General features: G+C 39.8%; 1 protein-coding gene across 1 annotated transcript; it reads left to right on the top strand.

Annotated features, from left to right (window-relative positions):
• Nucleotides 1–1580: 1580 nt before the first annotated feature.
• On the top strand, nt 1581–18041 carry TRAPPC6B (trafficking protein particle complex subunit 6B). The gene is given in 8 exon segments (XM_053447858.1): nt 1581–2051; nt 10310–10413; nt 11101–11156; nt 11159–11214; nt 12697–12780; nt 15196–15214; nt 15217–15288; nt 16800–18041. Coding segments are annotated over 7 exon segments (345 nt in total). The 5' UTR covers nt 1581–2051; nt 10310–10387; the 3' UTR covers nt 16832–18041.
• The last annotated feature ends 3221 nt before the right edge of the window (nt 18042–21262 follow it).

Genomic DNA, 21262 nt, shown 5'->3' with positions numbered 1-21262 from the left:
TTAAATAACAAAAATTCAACAGTAAATTGTAAAGTTATAATTAGCTTTATTAATTGATTCATGAATTGGGCAACATTCCATCTAGCAAGCAGAGGGGGAGCTCCAAAAGGCTACAGAAAGGGAGATATTTTTACAGGTAAGACAAGGAAGTCATAAAGAGAAAAAAGGATTATTTCAGGTAAGGTCACCTTCCTTTGGGGACAAGAGGGTATTAGCAGGTGTATTACCTCCTCATCTACCTTTGGGGGTTGGAGAAAGCCTCTGTGACCTTATTGGCATAGACCAGAAAAGTTTACTTACCAGTTACCTCTATGTTTCCAGTGGAGAAAACTACAATTAGGTTAAGCATTAAGCTCCAGTTTGATGACATGGCCTAGCATTAATGACTCTATTTTGGGCCTGTGGTTTTCTTTTTAACACTGTTTTCATAGGCTAGGGGGAATGTATATGTGATGATCAAAAAACTGATGCAAACATTAGAAGGGACATGTTTTTAAAAAAAGAAAAGAAAAAAGCTGTCACTATTACAATTATGGAAGATGATTTTAGTTTTTTTTGAAGATTTTATTTATTTGAGAGAGTGGGCTCAAGCAGGAGCAGAAGGAGAGGGAGGAGCAGAGCCCCCGCTGAGCAGGGATCATGACCTAAGCCAGAGGCAGACACTTAACTGACAGAGCCACCCAGACAACTCTGGAAAATGATCTTAAATTCCTGTGAAAGAATATGTAGAGTTGAGAGATGATTGTTAACAACTAGAGAAAATTCAGTATGTAAACTTGGGGGAAACATTTAATTAAATATATTAATATCACAAGGGAAAAAATCTTCCTTGTGAATTACTAAGAATCAATCATAAGCTAAGCAACACCTTTAAGTCAGAGTTTGCCAAATTTAGAAGGTGCTTATGTATGTGTTTGCATCTTTGTAGGAGTTAAATCCCACATCTCCCATAGATCCTTTATTTTTAAGATTTTGTTGATTTGTCAGAGAGAGTGCACACACAAGCAGGGGGAGCTGCAGGCAGATGGAGAAGCAGCCTCCCTGCTGAGCAAGGAGCCCAATGTGGGACTTGATTCCAGAACCCTGGGATCATGACCTGGGCCACCCAAGCGTTCCTGCTGTAGATTCCTATGAGCTACTTCCCACAGTGAGGTCGCTCTTCTGGTCTTTCGCACTTTTTCGTGCACCTAATCGTCTGGTTCTGTATTTTGTTTTAAATGTACCTCGCCCTTTGCTTACTTCATCCCCCTTAACTTATACCTGACTCCCAGTAAACTTTTTGGTGGCCAAAATGACTAAATCTTTTGCATACCCAGGTTTAACCCACAATGAATTGGGATAATTTCTTAATATAGCTAAACTTCATAGCCTGAAAAATGATTTACTCATTCACTCTCTTTACTCTTCCTATTGAACACACGGCAGAAATGAAAGCTTTTGATGAAGCTAATTCTTGGCAGTGCTAACGTATAGCTACTTAACACACATTTCAGCAGGCGCTCCTTTGTCTTATTTTACCCCTTCACACTCCCGCCCTTGCACCCCGAAGTCATTTGTGAGAGGAAACTTCCCCACGTCTGGGTGCGAACAGTTCAACCCAGAGAAGTAATTCTGTGACCATAGAGCTGGCGGAAGGCCGGGATAAACGGGACCGGAAGTTGTTTTTCCGCCCCCCGCCCAGGGGCCGGATAGGGTCTCGGCTGGCTCTGTTTGTTTCCGGGTGCTGTCAGATTGTGTTGTTGGGCCTGAGGACTTGGTGGCCCTGTAGTGGGCTCGTCCCGGTACCGGACTCACGTTTGTACCAGGCTTGGGGACGCGGAGCGAGTTTTTCGGTCTCCTAGCAACCAGGAACTGGCTGTGGACTGAAGGAGTCGCGGAGCCGGCGTCCAAATCGCTCAGACGCTAGCCGGAACCTTTGAGCCCGGCCCAAACCAGAGCCGAAACCCGGCGTTTGGAAGACTAAGCAGGAAATGGCGGACGAGGCGTTGTTTTTGCTTCTCCATAACGAGATGGTGTCTGGAGTGTACAAGTCCGCGGAGCAGGGGGAGGTGGTGAGTGCTGCCAAAAGCCCTTGAGGTGCTCGCTTCCACAGCACATATACCAAAAGCCCTTGAGGTCCTTTTGCGGTGACATTCTTTGTTTTCTCTCACTTCTTTCCTTCAGCCCTTGTCCTATCGCCCCCGAAGGCCCTCCGAAGTGTAGACAAACTTGTCCACTGCCAAGTATCCTACGCCTAAAATCTGTCAGCTCTATTCAGTCTTTCATCCTTTTCACTTTCGCATATTGACTTTTTTTTTTTTTCCCATTCTCATATCTGGTTCCTGCAGGTCACAGATTTTCTTACTTTTAGCGTTGTCGCTACCATGATTTATGGCATGGTTAACTGCACAGCTGGTTTTGGCACCCTTACTTAATTCTGTCACTCCAGCACTACGGAGCCATCCACTGGGCACAGTTGTGAAACTACCCCCAGCTCCTATCCATAATCATCAGTATTACTGCACGCACCTCTCAAACAGAAGGGTAATGCGATTTGAGATTAAAGGGAAGTTTGCAGGCGTTACTATAATTAGGAAACAAATTTAATTAAAAAATTAGTTATTTAGTGCCCATTATAAGTCAGAGGTGGTTCTGCGTGCTGGCGGTATAGTAATGAAACAATGACCCCATTCTCCAGGGGAGTTACTTAGAATTTGTGGGAAACATCATTTATTCAGAAAATATTTATTAAGTGTTTACTGTGAGCCTGATATTGTGCTAAATGAGATAAATCCCCCACCTCACAGTCATTGGGAAATAGATGTCAATGAATAATTAATGTATTAGGTTGTAATTAGGTATAAAATCACGGAGTTCTAATGAATATTATAAATTGGATATTCCAAAGTCATACTTAAGTCAGAAGCCCTCTCTGTGATGCTGTTGATCAAGAAGGGTGGACAGTGGGGGAAGGGAAAGCATCTCAGGAAAAGGTAAAGGCATAGGGGTATGTATGAAAGAGTGTAGTGCATTTAAATATGCTTAAGTATTTCACTGTGACTAGACTGAATGGATGGAGAGTGAGAAATGTTGAGAACTGAAGCTGGAAAGAGCCCTGTATGCTGTATGATTAAAGAATTTGACGTTAGCAGTGGGGGGTGTTTTTTGTTTGTTTTTGTTTTGTTTTTAAGAGCTAGAGCACGAGCTTGGTGGGGGGTGGGGCAGGAGAGAATCTTAAGCAGACTCCACACAGTGTAGAGCCATATGTGGGGGCTTAGTCTCATGACCCTGAGGTCTTGACCTGACCCAATTAAGAGTTGGACACTTAACCGCCAGAGCCCACCCATGTGTCCCAGTGAGAATTTTAAAGAGGGGAATGATGTGGTCCATTTGCATTTTAGAAGATAATCCAGTGTTTAGGTTGGAGAGAGAAGATCCTTGTAGTGGAAAGATTCATTATTTCAGGAGTCGGCAGGAGATGATGAAGATCTGAACTAAGAAAAGGAGAGAATGGTTTGAAAGGAGGTAGACTCTCTAGGACTTGGTTAGGTATAAGAGTGAGAGTTGAAAATTATCCCCAGATTTTTAACTTGAGCAGCTGTCTTGGATGGAGAGGAAATAGAAGAAAGAGATAAAGAATGAATTATTTGGGGCCACTGGGTGGCTCAGCTTGTTAAACGTCTGCCTTCCGCTCAGGTCACGATCCTAGGGTTGAGTCCCACATCCGGTTTCCTGCTCAGTGGGGAGTCTGTTTCTATTTCCCTCTGCCCCTCCCCTGCGCGCGCGCGCGTGTGTGTGTGTGTGTGTGTGTGTGTGTGTGTGTCACACGCATGTGTGCTCGCTCTCGCGCTCTCTCAAATAAAATCTTTGAAAAAAGTTTAAAGAATGAATTATTTTGGGGCGCCTGGGTGGCTCAGTGGGTTAAAGCCTCTGCCTTCCGCTCAGGTCATGATCCCAGGGTCCTGGGATGGAGCCTCGCGTCGGGCTCTCTGCTCTGTGGGAGTCGGCTTCCTCCTCTCTGCGTGCCTCTCTGCCTACTTGTGATCTCTGTCGAATAAATAAATAAAATATTTTTTTTTAAAAAAAGAATTATTTTTGAACATGTTGGATTTCTGAGGTGTGTGTAGGAATCTGGGAAGGTACTGCTCATGTGTAAACCACAAGAAGGATAGTGTATTAGTCTATTAGGCTGCTATAACAAAACACCATAGAGTGGGTGAATTATGAACAGCAGAAATTTATTTCTCACAATTGTGAAGGCTGAAGAGTCCAAGATTAAGGTACCAGCAGATTCTGGTCTGATGAAAACCTTTGCCTGGTTCATAGGATGGATGTCTTTGCCTGTGTGTTCACATGGTGGAAGGGGCTAACTAGCTCTCGGGTCTTTCTTATAGTGGCATTAATCCTGTTCTTAACAGCTCTATCTCATGACAGAATCACCTTCCAAGGCCCTTATTTCATATACTATCACATTGGGGGTTAGGATTTCAAAATAAGAATTTGAGGGAGACACACGTTCAGTCTATGACAGAAAAGCATGATGCATTCGGAGATATTAAAAAGATACCAGGGGAGAGTATTGGAAATGAAGGACTGAATGGTTCTTATTCAGACACATCTGTAATTAAAGCGTTTTTTCCAAGTTACACACTTTTGACTTCATTATCATCAAGAACCAATAGTTATTAGTGTTTAGCATCTATGCTAAGTGATAAGTAGCAGACATTTATTGTTTAAGCAAAGTTAGCCTTCCCTTTACCCTTTTCCCAAAGAATAATGAGTAACACACCTCTTTCACTCTTTTATTATTAAACCCCTGCCCCCCCACCATCATGTGTGCAATCAGTTCTCTTTACACCCCTCTCTCTACTTTCCCTCTTACAACTTTCACCTGGAAAACTTTTTTCAATCCCTCTTTTTTCCGGTGGATTAACCAAAAAAAACCAAAACAGCTGTTTGTAATCATGACTGATAATATTAAGAGATGTGCTAGTCATATAAGGGAAAGGAAATCTGTAAGTTTTGAATTATTTAATCTAAAATAACCTTTTGGAGGGGGGGCCTGGATGGCTCAGTTGGTTAAGCATCTGTCTTTGCCTGGACTCTTGATCTCAGCGTCCTAGGCTGGAGCCTCACTTTGGGCTCCCTGTTGGGGTGGGGAGCCTGCTTGTCCCTCTGCTGGCCCCCCTGTTTGTATTCTCCCCTCTCTCTCGCTCTCTGTCAAATTAATAAATAAAATCTTAAAAAAACATAAACATAACTTTGGGAGTGCCTGGCTGCTCAGTTGGTTCTAGAGATGTGCGACCTCTTTTTTTTTTTTTTTTTTTAATTTTTTAAAGATGTTTATTTCTTAGAGCACAGGAGTGGGGGAGGGGTGGGAGAGGGAGAGAGAAACTCAAGTGGATTCCATGCTGAGTGTGATCCCAGAACCCTGAGCTGAAACTAAGAGGTAGACCACTTAAACCTTCTGTGCCACCCAGGTGCCCCAACTGAGTGTGCAACTCTTGATCTTTGGGTTGTAAGTTTGAGCTCCACACTGGGTGTAGAGATTACTTAAAAATAAATCTTTAGAACTTAATAAAAATATTTTTCTTATTGTACTTTGTTTATACTGGGGAATTGAAAGTGCATATAAGCAAAAATTTTTTTAAGGTTTTTTATTTATTTACTTGCAGACAGAGATCACAAGCAGGCAGAGAGAGAGGAGGAATCAGGCTCCCGCTGAGCAGAGAGCCTAATGCGGGGCTCGATCCCAGGACCCTGGGATCGTGACCTGAGCCGAAGCAGAGGCCCTAACCCACTGAGCTACCCAGGCGCCTCAAGCAAAAAGAATTTTAAAAAGTTAAAGTGGCGGTGTTGATTAGAATTCATTTTGGAATTTAGGTGTTTGAGGTTTTGTTGTATTAGTGTCTCTACTTTAAGTGTACTTCAGATTTTTTCATAATAAATAAACGTATAAGAAGTCCCATAACCCTGACATTAAACAGTGGTTTTTATATATCTTCAAAGAGATGAAGTCATAAATTTTGAGGTGTGAAATAAAGAAAAGAACCAGTGTTCTCACCCTCCAAATCAATGATTTTCACACTATGCTTAAGGAGGAATTAAATCTTTTAAAACTGAATAATTGGGCATTTACCGATTTATGGAGAATAGATTTTTTTTGAAAGGTTAATAGTAAATATTTTCAAGTTTAATTTTTTTAAAAAAACTTGGTACCCACTTGTGAGTATCCACAGATACCAAAGTGAGTGAACAAGTAGCAACATCAGAAGATATTTACAAAGGCATCATTAAAAGCTTATGTGATCAGTAGTTAGGATTTGAGAATGTCTACATAAAGTCATATTCCCTGCTAATCAACATACTCTTGGATGATTCACAAAGGCTGACGAGTACTATTCCACCTGAGCATTTTTTTTTCCACCTCAGCATGTTTTGAAGTAAACTAGAGGATAAACAGAAAACATGATTTTAAGTACAATAGTAGATTTATGTGCAGAGTGTTATGACAGCATAGGGCCTAAAGGAGCGCCAAGGAAGGCTTTTAGGAGATATGACACTTGAGCTGAATTTAAAGCATATATGGTCTCTTGGGTGGCGAAGTTTGTTGGGTGTCCTACTTTTGGTTTTTTGGCTCTGGTTATGATCTCAGGGTCCTGAGATCAACCCCCATGTCAGGCTCCATGCTTAGTGGAGAGTCCGCTTGAGATTCTCTCTGTTCCTTTTCCTCTCCCACTGCACGCATATGCTTGCTCTCTTAAATAAATAAATCTTTAAAAATACAGGGGCGCCTGGGTGGCCTCAGTCAGTTATGTGTGCCTTGGCCCAGGTCATGATCCCAGGGTCCTGGAATTGAGCCCTGCATCAGGCTTCCTGCTTAGTGGGGGAATCAGCTTCTCCCTCTGCCTCTCCCCTGCTCATGCTCTTTCTCTTGTCTCTCTCTTCAACTTAATAAATACAATCTTAAAAAAAAATAAAGGCTATACTGTGTATGGAACAGCGTGTGGTGTTCCATACACCGTATGTGAGGTGCAGAAGAAAGCATGGAATTACGGAGTTGCAGAAATTTCAGAGTGGTAGAAGGAGAGATGTTTGTGGAGATGTGGCTGTTAGTGAATCTGGTTAACTAGCCAGGATCATTTAAGGAAAAGCACATACTGCCATGCTAAGGAGTTTAAACTTTATTTTGAAGAAAGGGAGAGGGTGCTGAAAGGTTCAGTAGAGAAATAACATGATTTAGTTTTTAGAAAGTCTTTGGCAGAAATACAGAAGATATAATAAAAGGAAGAAAAAACTAGAGACTAAGGAGATCATTTGGAAGGCTCTAACTGGAAACCAGGAGAGAATGAGAAGGGCTAACTTAAGTAGTAAGGATGGAGAAAGAAGGTTAGATTTGAGAGCGTGTAGACGATAGGCTCCACAGAACTGCAGTGCATGTGGAAGGTTGGGAGTAAGAGGTGAAGAAAATGGAAGTTTTCTTTGTTGCAGTAACTAGGTGGATGGTGGTGCCATTAAGAATTTAGGGAATTTTAGAGGCCAGCACAGGCTGAGGAAATTAAGATAATATCTTTTTTTTTTTTTTTAATTTTACTTATTTTTTTTGAGAGAGAGAGTATGTGTGTGAGCACACCACAAGCGTATTCATAGGAGCCAGGGTTAGGATGGTAGAAGGAGAGACTCTCAAGTCAGCTTTATCTGAGCAGCCAGCCAGACACAGGGATCGATCCCATGACCCTGAGACCACAACCTGAGCCAAAACCAAGAGTGGTACTTAATTGACTGAGCCACCAGGCCTCCCTCAGTTAATTTTTTTTTTAAGATTTTATATAATCTCTACACCTAGTGTGGGGCTTGGACTTAAAACCCTGGGATTGAGTCGCATGCTTTACTGACTGAACCAGCCAGGTGCCCCAAATACCATTTTGAATATGCCTAATTTGAGGGGGCTGTGGACTTCTCTATAGCTATGTCCAATAAAGTCTACTATAAACGTGCCAGATTTAGTAGTCACAATCTCATTAGTAGAATACATGGTTCCTTAGAAGAAAGTTAACCAAATAATGAGGCCTATGATATACTTAGTGGAGCCTAACAAGCTTCAGAATACGTAAAATACCCCTGCCATTTTGGAGCTGTATTCTAGCAGAGGGTGGGGATGTGAAATTAGTAAAATGTATATAGTATGTTAAATGGTTGAAAGATGTTCTTTGGAGACTAATTAAGCAGGGAAATGGGATAGGGCATCAGAATCACTTTTAGGGGGCTGTTTTTTTTTAAAATTTTTTTTTTATTTTTAAGTAATCTCTACACCCAATGTGGGGCTTGAATTTACAACCCAAAGATCAAGAGTTGCATGCTCTACCCACTGAGCCAGCCAGGCACCCTACTTTAGAGGTCTTCTTAAAACACAGGACTACTAACCCCACACCTACAGTTTCTGATTCCGTAATTGAGTTTCAGAATCCTCAGTTTTTAACAAGTTCGTACATGATGCTAATGTTACTGGTCTTGGGGCACACTTTGAGAATCACTGGAATAGAGAATTTCTAAAGGGGGAATAATGTTGCAGTTTTAAAGAAGATAGTTAAAATGAGCCTCACTGATGTGGGTGGGTGGGGGATGGTGTGAAATACATAAAGGTAATAAGAATATACTAAACAGTATGGAGGTTCCTCAGGAAAGTTGAAAATAGAGCTATCCTACAACCTACCCCCAAAATACAATGTAGTGATCCAAAGGGGCATGTGCACCCCAGTGTTTATAGTAGCAATGTCCACAATAGCCAAACTATGGAAAGAACCAGATGTCCATCAACAGATGAATGGATAAAGAAGAAGTAGTATTACACACTGGAATATTATGCAGCCATTAAAAGTGAGATCTTGCCATTTGTAATGATGTGAATGGAACTAGAGGGTATTATGCTAAGCAGAGTAAGTCAGTCAGAGAAAGACAATTATCATATGATCTCACTGATAAGAGGAATTTGAAGAAGCGATATAGAGGATCATAGGGGAAGGGAGGGAAAAATGAAACAAGATGAAACCAGAGAGGGAGATAAACCATACTGAAACAAACTGAGGGTTGCTGGAATGAAGGGAGTGGGAGGGATGGGGTGGCTGGGTGTTGGACACTGGGGAGGGTATGTGCTTTGGTGAGTGCTGTGAATTGTCTAAGACTGATGAATCACAGACCTGTACCCCTGAAACAAATAATCATTATATGTTAAAAAAGAATATATTTACTGTGATAAGCACTGAATAATCTATAGGAATTGTTGAATGATTATAGTGTACACCTGAAAAAAGAAAGAAAAAAAAAAAATGGGACTCACTGAGATGGTGACATGTGAATGAATACTTGGAGCAAGGGTGTGTGGTCATTGGATATCTGGATGAAGAGCTGCCTGTGCAGGAGACCGGAGATTGGAGCATGCCTGGCATGTTTAAGAACAGCAAAACTAGTATTGCTGGAGCTCATGTGAGTGAAGAAGAGTTGAAGGTTGAAGCCATGCGAGATAGAGAAATCTGGATTATAGGCGGCTTTGTAGATGATCCAGAGGATTTGAGAGTCTTCAGCATATGGGTAGTATTTAAGTCCTGAAGCCTAGATGAGATTGTCAGAGAAAGAGCAAGCCAAACTCAACTGCACTGATTCCTAGCAGTAGGATGGTGGGGTCATTAGTTAAGACACTGAGAACAGGAAAGTTTGGATGACTCAGACATTTTGAAGCAAGGAACACAGTAGAATTTAATGACTTCCCAAAGGGAATGACTAATGGAAAGGTGGTATTTTGACTTCATTTTTACAACTAAGGGGAGATAAGTTGAAAATGGGCCAGGGTTGGGGGGGAAGGTTAGCAGGAGTAAGTAGGAAAAGGGGTTGGCATTTCTGAAAAGTAGTAAGTAACAGTTCCCTGTTTACCTTGTTGCCTTATGAAATGATAGTACTAAGAAATCTCAAATATAACTTATAATTTCACTTTTCGTAGAATATTTTAGTGAGGGTGCTTGCGTGGTTCAGTCAGTTAAGCATCTGGCCTTTAGCTCAGGTCATGATCTCAGGCTCTGGGATTTAGCCTGCGGCAGTCGTCCTGCTCAGCAGTAGAGTCTGCTCCTCCTCCTCCCTCTCTCTCTCTCCCTCTACCCCTCCTCACTGCTTATGCTCTGTCTCTTGCTCTCTCTCAAATAAATAAATCTTTAAAAAAAAGAAAATTTTTAGTGAAAAAAGGTGTAACCACTTACATTAAGTCAACATTCTTATAACAATTTTAATATTAACATTCTGGCATTCTAAAAATATTCCAAACTATTATTTTTTAAAATAGGAAAATGGACGCTGTATTACTAAGCTGGAAAACATGGGGTTTCGAGTGGGACAAGGATTGATAGAAAGGTGAAGCAGTATGGATTTGAAAATTTTCTTCCAGGTAGGTTATAAACAAAGGTGATCCATTTCAAAAGATTGTATAAAATTTGAAATACTTTAATTCCTAAATTTTATTTATTCTCTGTTCTTTAATTCACGGATTAAATTTCTTTTTAGGTCTGATGCTATTTTAATTCTGTTATCCAACTTTCATGTTTTTAATATTGAAGAAAATGTATATATATACTTTAGACTTTTTTCCTAAAAATTTGGTGTACTGAAACAACTATCTAAAATCTTGTTGATTTTCTACTTAAGGTCTAGTAGGTTCTTTAACCTAAATGGATTTTTTTGTTTAAATGCAAGGGATGGAAATGCTTTAGAGTCTGTGTTTATGTGTTTAATAATCTTGTAATTTATAGATCAATTCATAAGGCATTCCTTTCTCATCTGAATAGCTGAATCTGGTTATATTTTATATAACAATACCATGATTATGCTTAGCCTTTTTTTAATGTGCTAGAACGAATTATACATAAAATTGCTGCTTACTGTTAAGACTAATTTTAGCACCATAATTACATAACAGTGTGATTGAGACGGGATCTTCTTTTCTTGGTGCTTATCACTTTATGACTGTCAATAAATGTTCACTGCTGTTCTGGCATTTCAAAATTAGGTGAATAATATAACCCTCCTGCTTTCTTTGGAGGAAAAATACTAATTACTTTCAGTTGGTTTTTTTAGGTCTTACAAAGATACTGCAAGGTTCAAGGATGAGTTAGATATCATGAAGTTCATTTGTAAAGATTTTGGACTACAGTATTCAAGAAACAAATCGACAATCTAAGGACAAATCATCAGGTATTTAGACAGATAAGGCCATTTTTTAAGCCTTTAATTTAATATAAATGTTCTATTTTAGTCATTTATTTAATATCTAAAACAGAATAATTTCTAGTCAACTTTGAAATGTTTCTTTTATATGTTATTAATATATCATTACTTTTTTTCTGTAATAGAATATAGTGAATAAGAACAAAGAGACAAATATCGGTAATGATAGCTGGTTTTTTCCCCTAATTAAATAACTTAAGTTTTTAAAAAGTAGCAAATGTCAGAATGATAAAGGTTTTAGGATTTGGTTCCTTAGTTATTATTACTTGGTGGTAATTTTCTGCAGAACCACAGATATGTCACATTTGTTTTTAGAGTAGTCTCTAAAGTTTAATTTATAGAGCATATTTAACTTTTTTTTTTTTTAAAGATTTTATTTATTTACTTGACAGAGGGAGAGATCACAAGTAGGCCAGAGGGGCAGGGAGAGAGAGAGGGGGAAGCAGGACTCCCTGCTGAGCAGAGAGCCCCATGCGGGGCTAGATCCCAGGGCCCAAGACCAGATCTGAGCCGGAGACAGAGGCTTAACCCACTGAGCCACTCAGGCACCGTGCACATATTTAACTCTTAAGTAACTCTTGCATTATTTAGTTGATGTCATTTTTCTCTTAAATAATTTGTAATATAAGATTTAATAGATTACATGGAAAATTATGCATCTAAGTAGATTTACTTTGTTTTATGAAACTCATGGAAATATTTAGAGTGGATTGACATTTTGATTAAGGATTAGAAAATGAAAATAATTTATCTTGTAGCTACCACTAGCTTTAATTTTTTCATATAACCAATATCTTTGTAAATATTGAAATGCTGATGAGAAGAAGTGACTGATGATTGGCTTTCTTGATATTAGCTAATATATAACTGCTAATTTTACCTGGACATGCAATTTCTGAGTTCCTTTGCACTAGACTGCGGGTTTCTTTAAGGATAGGAAACTATTTTATGCTCTTTTTATCTTTACTATCTTCTTTTTTTAAGTTGTTTTTAAAAATTTTTTGTAACTTACAGTAACAATTTTTTTACTTTTTTTAAAAAGATTTTATTTATTAGAGAGAGACACACAGCAAGAGAGGGACACCAAGCAGGGGAGTAGGAGAGGGGAGAGGCAGGCTTCCCGCTGAGCAGGGAGCCCAGTGTGGGGCTCCATCCCAGGACCCTAGGATCATGACCTTAGCTGGAGGCAGTTGCTTAACCAACTGAGTCACCCAGGTCACCCTGTATCTTTAGTATCTTAAAGCATTCAAGAAATATTGTTGTTTATAAAGTTCCTGAACAACTCTTCAGCTTGAGCATTGCAAAATTCCTTCATTTAAAGAAATTTGACCAGTGGAAAGGAGAGTTTTAATACCTTAAAAAAACTCTTGAATTGTTTTGAAGGGAAGAAATAATTTTTAAGGACTACAGACTACACTGACTTTGATGTTTTTTCTGTTTTTGAAACAGGGCATCTATGTACTTCAGGACAACAAATTTCGTCTGCTTACTCAGATGTCTGCAGGAAAACAGTATTTAGAACATGCATCTAAGGTATTTAACAGAGTAGAAGATTGGGGTTTTCATAGGGAAAGTATAATGCCAACCACAACAGACTTATGAGTTTAGGTTTTAAAGTTGTTCTTTTTTGTTTAAGCACTTCTCTTTCTTTCTTGTTTTTAAAGATTTTATTTATTGGGATGCCTGCATGGCTCAGTTGGTTAAGTGTCTGCCTTTGGCTCCAGTCATGATCCTAGTGTCCTGGGATGGAGTCCTGAATTGGGCTCCTTGCTTAGCAGGGAACCTGCTTCTCTCTCTCTGCCTGCCATTCCCCCTGCTTGTGTTCTCTCTCTCTCTCTGACAAATAAATAAATAAATAAAATCTAAATAATAAATGAAGATTTTATTTATTTGAGAGAGAGAGCACGCACAAGCGGGGGAGGAGCAGGGGAAGAGGGAGAAGCAGACTCTCCGCTGCATAGCACAGAGTGATGCAGGATCACTATCTGAGTGGAAGGCAGATGCGTAAACAACTGAGCCACCCAGGTGCTCTGTTTAAGTTCTTTTCTATGAAATAGGAGACAGGTGTTCATCATATTAAAGTAGCCTATATTAACCTCTAGCTGAATAGGTTTATGATGACTAATGAAACACTGTAACCCAAATGCCATTGAAATGTAAATTAATGTTAGATTCTTGAACTATAGCATAGATTTATCAGAAAAGATAGTCTAGCTTATAAAACTGGCGTTAGTTGTGTGAAATTACTCACCTCAGTTTATATTTACAATCTCCTTTAGTTAAAGTTTTTTAATATTGTTAACATTTTGTTTCAAAGAATACATGTTTTTGTGTTAAATCTTAATCTGTCTAATCTGTGTTTCTGGGTTTGTATTATGTAAGACAACTTAAGTGGTGATTCTAACTTTATGGGTTTTTTTTTTTTTTTAATTTGACAGAGAGAGCGATCACAAGTAAGCAGAGAGGCAGGCAGAGGGAGAGGGGGAGGCAGGTTCCATGCTGAACAGAGAGCCTGATGTGGGGCTTAATCCCAGGACCCTGAGATCATGACCTGAGCTGAAGGCAGAGGCTTAACCACTGAGCCACCCAGGACACCCTATGTATTATTTTTTTAAGCAGTGTTTTATATTTTTAAAAATTTAAAAAAGATTTTATTTATTTATTTGACAGAGACAGACAGTGAGAGGGAACACAAGCAGGGAAAGTAGGAGAGGGAGAAGCAGGTTCCCTGCTAATCAGGGAGCCCGATGTGGGGCTCCATCCCATGACCCTGGGATTGTTGGGTCCGTTATCAAAGGAACGAGACGGAGACAAAGTTACGCAAAGCCTTATTCTATGCCAAGCATTAGAAGTTAGACTGACCGGCCAGGGAAATGAGGCTGAGACAAAGTGAAAGTTATGTAAAGCTTTATTCTATGCCAGGCATTAGAAGTCAGACTGACCGGCCAGGGCTGCCTCTGAAGAGAGCAATGCCCCTTGGTCTTACAGGCTAGTTTTTATAGGGCACAATCGCAGGCATCTACATATGTGGCTTTGGCTGATTGGATGTCTCCTACCTGTGTGTTTTAGTAACGGTTACCTGGAACCGATACTAGTAACTGTTGAGGCGTTTATTAAACAACAAAATGGCCTTGTTTGAGGTATGTGTTTTAGTAATAGTTACCTGGAACCAATATAAACAAAATGGCCTTGTTTTAGGTGTGTGTTTTAGTAACAGTTACCTGGAACTGATTCAATAACTGTTGAGGCATTATTAAACAACAAATGTCTACCTAGGCAACATGGAGTCACTATGGCTAAGTAGGCCCAGGCAGGCCCTAGGGGGTTAACATGTTTTAACATGGAATCGACCCCAACAGGATCAAGTCCCTGAGCTGAAGGCAGACACTTAACGATGAGCCACCCAGGTGCCCCTATTTATGTATTTTTATTTTTATTTTATTTTATTTTATTTTATTTTATTTTATTTTTATTTGAGAGAGAGCAAGAAGGAGAGCACAAGCTGGGTGAAGGGCAGAGGGAGAAGCAGATGCCCTGCTGAGCAGGGAGCCCGATGTGGGGCTCAATCCCAGGACCCTAGGATCATGACCTGAGCCAAAGGCAGATGCTTAACTGATTGAGCCACCCAGGTGCCCCAGCAATGACTTATTAATAGCAAGGCTTAACTAAATCTCATATTATCAATAGCATTGCTATCTTTGTAAATTCTTTTTTTTTTTTTAAAGATTTTATTTGTTTATTTGACAGAGAGAGATCACAAGTAGACAGAGAGGCAGGCAGAGAGAGAGAGAGAGGGAAGCAGGCTCCCTGCTGAGCAGAGAGCCCGATGCAGGACTCGATCCCAGGACCCTGAGATCATGACCTGAGCCGAAGGCAGCGGCTTAACCCACTGAGCCACCCAGGTGCCCTGTAAATTCTTAATATTCTTTACATTTTTGTTCCTTTCAGTATTTAGCATTTACGTGTGGCTAATCAGAGGTGGCTTATCGAACTTGGGGATAAAAAGTATTGTCACGGCTGAAGTGTCTTCAATGCCAGCCTGTAAGTTGAATTCACATTCCTTAAAAATGTTTTTAGTGATTATTTTTTCAAGTCTGGTCTTTTTCTGTTTGTTTTGTTAACTTAGAGAAAATTTAAAATGCTAAATGCCATTTGGTTTTACTTTTATGAATGTTGACATTTAATGTAATATGTAGAATACTTTATTCAGATTCAATGATTTTTAAATTCATATGGACAGTGATTTAAGAAGGTGTGCTAAAGTAATCCAAATGTATAAGACAGTTTAAGTGGTGATTCTTTTATATATTTATGTATTTATTGTTATTTATGTGAGAGAGAGCAAGAGTGAGTGACAGAGCATAAGCGGTGGCCGAGGGGAGGAAGAAGCTGAGGGAGAGGGAGAAGCAGACTCCCTGCCGAGGACCCTGGGATCATGACCTGAGCCCAAGGCAGATGCTTAACCAACTGAGCCACCAAGTGTCCCTATGTATTATTCTTAAAGATTTATTTATTCTGGGGTGTGGGTAAGGGCAGAGGGAGAGGGGAGAGAGAGTCCCAAGTGGACTTATGTTCAGTGTGGAGCCTGACATGGGGCTTAATCCCAAAACCCCGAGATTATGACCTGAACTGAAACCAAGAGTCAGATGCTCTACCAGCTGAGCCACCCAGGTGCCCTGTGATTCTTAACTTTTAAGGAAATTTTCTGCATTATTCTTTAATAAATTTCCCTGTAGCATTAAAAAATGTCTTTTTTTTTTTTAAGGATTTTTATTTACTTATTTGACAGAGATCACAAGTAGGCAGAGAGGCAGGCAGAGAGAGAGAGAAAGGGAAGCAGGCTCAGGCTGAGCAAGAGAACCTGATGCAGGGCTCGATCCCAGAACCCTAGGATCATGACCTGAGCTGAAAGCAGAGGCTTTAACCCACTGAACCACCGAGGCGCCCCTAAAAATGTCTTTTTAAAAACAGTTTTCTAGGGGCACTTGGGTGGCTCAGTGGGTTAAAGCTCTGCCTCCGGCTCAGGTCATGACTCCAGGGTCCTGGGATCTAGCCCCGCATCTGGCTCTCTGCTCCGCAGGGATCCTGCTTCCTCCTCTCTCTCTCTGCCTACTTGTGATCTCTCTCTGTCAAATAAATAAATTAAATCTTTAAAAAAAAAAAAAAAAGCAGTTTTCTAGAATAAAGCTAGATAAAGCCAACCGTCTTTTATTGCTAAACTCCTTTCCAAAGATCTTTTTTAGCAAAACTACCAACCAAGAATAAAATTGACTTGAGCATCACTCTATTTCCTTTCTATTTACAATGATAATAGGCAGTGAAATACCTAAAAGGTAGGAATCACAAAGAGAAGCAAAGATACCTATTCACAAAACAAATAATCTTCTCATAAAAATGAAATTGACTTTATTGAGTATTATGAAAAGTTGTTTGACATAGCAGGTTTCTTCATTGATACTACTTTCTGATGTCACAGGAAAATTGATGTTTAGGCTTGTTTTCTTTGTACCTAAAATCAGGAATAATTTTTTCTTTTTTTTTTTCCCCCTTAGGTAAATTTCAGGTAATGATACAGAAGCTATAAAACGTACTGAAATGCGAGGCAAGGCTTCAGCAGTGTAAAGAGATAAATTATTCCTGTATAAAATACTTCAAATAGCAACGATTTAATTACATTATTGGACATTTCATTTGATATAAGCTATTGCTAACTTATGTAATGAAAGATGCACTCTTAAGCAGGAGTAATGTTGTATTTTATTAATTTAACACAGACCTTGTTAAGCAGATAAGGAGACATTCTCCCGTAACACAGATTTTATTGAAACTATTCAGAATGAAAAAACCTGATTTCAAATAACTACATCCCAGTGTGTAGGACCCTTATTTTAAACATTCTTATTTGCTTATAGTGGTGTGTATTTAACCATAGAGAGAGAAGCAAAACTCAGGGTTTGATAAGTCAGCATTAAGAAAAGTATGCATCAATCAGAATCATTTCTGTAAGAGTGAACAAATTTTGGTTTTGCTTTATGAATTTGTTTTAGTTATTTAAGAAAAGCAAACAGACACTAAATTAAACAATTTTTATTTTATTATAATTTATTTCTATTAAGAACTTTTATGCCTATGAGGATTTTATTATATACATAGTGTATTATGTGTTTGTGTGATATATATATATCCTATGTAATCACCTATATTGCTTAAAAAGTTCATTTTACTTTAACAGAATTTTGTCCTTAATTTTACTTTAATAGAATTCGGTCCTTGAGAGCTCCATTAATGTAATAAAAGTGAAATATAGATTAGTTTAAGTGTGAAGTCAGTGACTCCAGGGCCAAAGAATATTACATATTTAAGGAAGGAATTTTATACTTACTCCTGTTACAGTCTGAACTTTCAGCTTCTCTCCCCATGTGTGGAAGGGCTGGTGAAGGTTCTAAATCCTTATCTTTATTCCCTAATTACTATTTTGCAAGAGCAGAGAGGTGGATAATTGGACTAGGCACACCAACTTGAGCAGAGGGGTGGTGGATAACTGGATTATGCACACCAACTTTCACTGGACACTATCTTCTCAGTGGTTGGGGTCAGTGCTCACCTTGTACGCCCATCATCTCTTCATCTGATACCAAGAGGACAAGCATAAAGATGAAAACCATCAGATTGAGGATAATGGGTTGCAGAGAGAGAAAGGACCTTATTGTGCTTCTGAATTCCCAATCCTGGAACTGCTTTCCTTTGAACTTTTTGTTACATGAAATAATAAATTCCTTAACTTGTTCAATCTACTTTTGGTTCTGTATTTTGTTACTTTCTGTACACCTTAAGCTTAAAATATGTTATATGTCAAGTATATCTCAAGCTGGTAAAAATTAGTATGCAAACTTGTATATATAAGGATTTTCCCTAGTTATGTGTTTACTGATGGCATTTGATTAAATTATGGTACTGACATATAAGAAAATACTGTGCAGCTGTTGAAAAGGAGGAAATCTACGTGCATTTATGTACATGGAATGCTGTTAATTGATGTTAAGAGAAAAAAGTTTATTATAGGATACTACAGATATAATGTATAAATATACATGATTGTGAATATCAGCCTGCAAAGTTAAAGTAAATTTTAGGGACCCCTGGGTGGCTCAGTTGGTTGAGCAGCTGCCTTCAGCTCGGGTCATGATCCCAGCGTCCTGGGATCGAGTCCCGCATCGGGCTCCTTGCTCGTCAGGGAGCCTGCTTCTCCCTCTGCCTCTGCCTGCCATTCTGTCTGCCTGTGCTCGCTCTCTCTCCACTCTCTCTCTGACAAATAAATAAATAAATAAATCTTTAAAAAAATAAAAAATAAAATAAAAATAAAAGTAAATTTTAAGTAGATGGAGATTTTTTACTTTTTAGCTTAATATTATTTAGGTTTAAAATAATCATTTGCCACAATAAGGATATTTATATTTGAGGTAAGAAATCAGATAAATCAGTGATTTTTAAGCTGTGTTTTTTTGAGTCCTAAGTTTCACAGGGTGACCTCGGCTGAGAGTTGGTAGGGGCAGGGTACAGGCATGAAGCTAGCAGAAGTTGGGAGGCCACCTAGTAGAGGCCTTGAATTAGGGAGAAAGGCATTATAGAGACTGTCATCAGCAGAGAGGATTTATTATACCTCAGGATGCCCAGAGCCACAGAGAAGAGATTGTTTACTACATAAAAGACAAGCCAGTGATACACATCATCAAGTATTTAAGCCAGTACGCTTGAGGAACCAGGTACGCCATTGTTTCCTCTTTCAAAAGGGGGACCCTGGGTCATCAGCTATAGACTGCCTAGAAGAAGGAATGCTTCTCCACTCTCGCACAAAGTTGTATCAATCCCATCCAAACTGCCCTTTTTGAATAATAACCCTTTCTTTGAAGCAGGAGTTTTTCGGAGGAATATTGGAGAAAACTCTCAGGACCCATACCTGGGATGGGACGGGATAGTGGTGAAAACTCATTTCCTTATGGTATAAGGTTCCGTTTCTTTCTTTTTTTTTTTTTTTTTAAAGTTTTGGGGGCCATGGATGCCTATTCAGTAGTGTATTGACTGTTTATGAACTCCTCACAATGTGTTTATGCACAAATAAAATACATTAAGACTATAAAGGAAACAGTTGTACTGATGTTATGAAAATATTTTTTTAAATGTAATACTTTATATTAAGACAATATTTTTAAAATATAGGTGAGAGGTCAAAAAATAAATAATAAAAATAAAATACTGGCAAGGGGTGCCTGGCTGGCTCAGGTGAAGAACATGTTCTTGATTTCTGGATCATGAGTTTGACCTGCTCCGTTTCCAATAATTGCATTATTTCATCTTATAGTTCTCAAGGCCTCTTAATGAACAGCATACTTGTTTTTTTAATTAAAGAGATAGTTTTTTCAAAAGTAGAAAACTATACTGTATGGTTGTGATGGAGTGGCTCAGTGGGTTAGGTGTCTGACTTGTCTTTAGCTCGTGTCATGATCTTGGGTTGTGAGATCGAGCCCTGGGTCCAGGCTCCACACTGGGCATGGAACCTGCTTAAGATTCCCTTTCTCTCTGCCCCACCCTCCTCCCTCTGAAAAAACTAGGGGCGCCTGGATGTTCAGTGGGTTAAGCCTCTGCCTTCGGCTCAGGTCATATCAGGGTCCTGGGATCGAGCCCCACATTGGGCTCTCTGCTCAATAGGGAGCCTGCTTCCCTCTCTCTCTGCCTGCCTCTCTGCCTACTTGTGATTTCTGTCTGTCAAATAAATAAATAAAATCTTAAAAAAAAATAAAATTAAAAAACCCAAAACTATACTGTGTACTGTATACATAAACTGTTTAGTCAGTGGCTTCTACTAACCATGACACAGCTTGATCTCCTAGGTCTAGTGATCAAACCTCATAAGAAGACTTAGGACTGGAGATGTCACCAGAATCTGTCCATTTGGCAGGGGGTGCCTGGGTGGCTTAGTTAAGCATCTGCCTTCCGCTCAGTTCATGATCCCAGAGTCCCGCATCTGGCTCCTTGCTCAGTGAGGAACCTGCTTCTCCCTCTGCCTACTGCTTCCCCTGCTTGTGCTTGCTCCCCCCATCCACCCCATGTCAAAAGACCGTAACTTAAAAAAAAAGATTTTGAGAGTGTGCACATGCCCATGAGCAGGGGGGAGGGGCAGTGGGAGAGAAGCAGACTCCCCACTGAGCAGGGAGTTGGATGCCAGAGTTGATACCAGAACTGTGGGATCATGACCTGAGCGGAAGGCAGATGCTTAACTAAGCCACTCAGGTGCCCCAGATCCGCAGATATTTCCAAGCCTCTTTTCCTTTTCTCTCCCCCCATCCCCCACCTCCTACTGGAAAGACTTAAATTTTATTTCTCCCACCTTCCTCGGAGCTAGAGGTGATCATGGCCACTTGTGGCCAACAGATGAACATATATCTGCTGTGAATTTCTGGGGAAAGTTTTGCTTTTATGAGAAAATCAGATGTGGAAGGCTCTGCGTCGTTCCCCCTTTTCTGGTCTTGAATACAGACGAGTTATCTTGAACTGCAGTGGCCATCTTGTTACCATAAGGGAAAGGCCACAAGACTCTCAGAGACATTGGTATTGTGGAGTCATTGACCCAATGCCAGTAGCCAGCTCTTCCTGACTTCTGGGCATGTGAGAAAAATCCCTACTGAAAAACTGTTGCTATGTGAATCATCTGTTAAAGTACAAAACATTCCTATCTGATAAAGAAATAGAAAAATTTTAAGTGGTATGAGCTAGAAATCTAACAGACAAAACAGATGACTTATTAGGGTATAACAGAAAATGATTTAAGAAAAAGTTTTATGTAATAAAGCAGAAAAGTATTGAGCTGGGACACCTGGGTGGCTCAGTTGGTTAAGCTGCTGCCTTCGGCTCAGGCCATGATCCCAGGGTCCTGGGATCGAGTCCCACGTCAGGCTCCTTGCTCTGCAGGGAACCTGCTTCTCTCTCTGCCTCTGCCTACCACTCTGCCTATGTGTGC

The sequence above is a fragment of the Lutra lutra genome, chromosome 7, assembly GCF_902655055.1.
Source record: "Lutra lutra chromosome 7, mLutLut1.2, whole genome shotgun sequence".
Classification (NCBI taxonomy): domain Eukaryota; kingdom Metazoa; phylum Chordata; class Mammalia; order Carnivora; family Mustelidae; genus Lutra; species Lutra lutra.
Note: the sequence above shows the minus strand (reverse complement) of the source record. Positions and strands in the feature narration are given on the sequence as shown.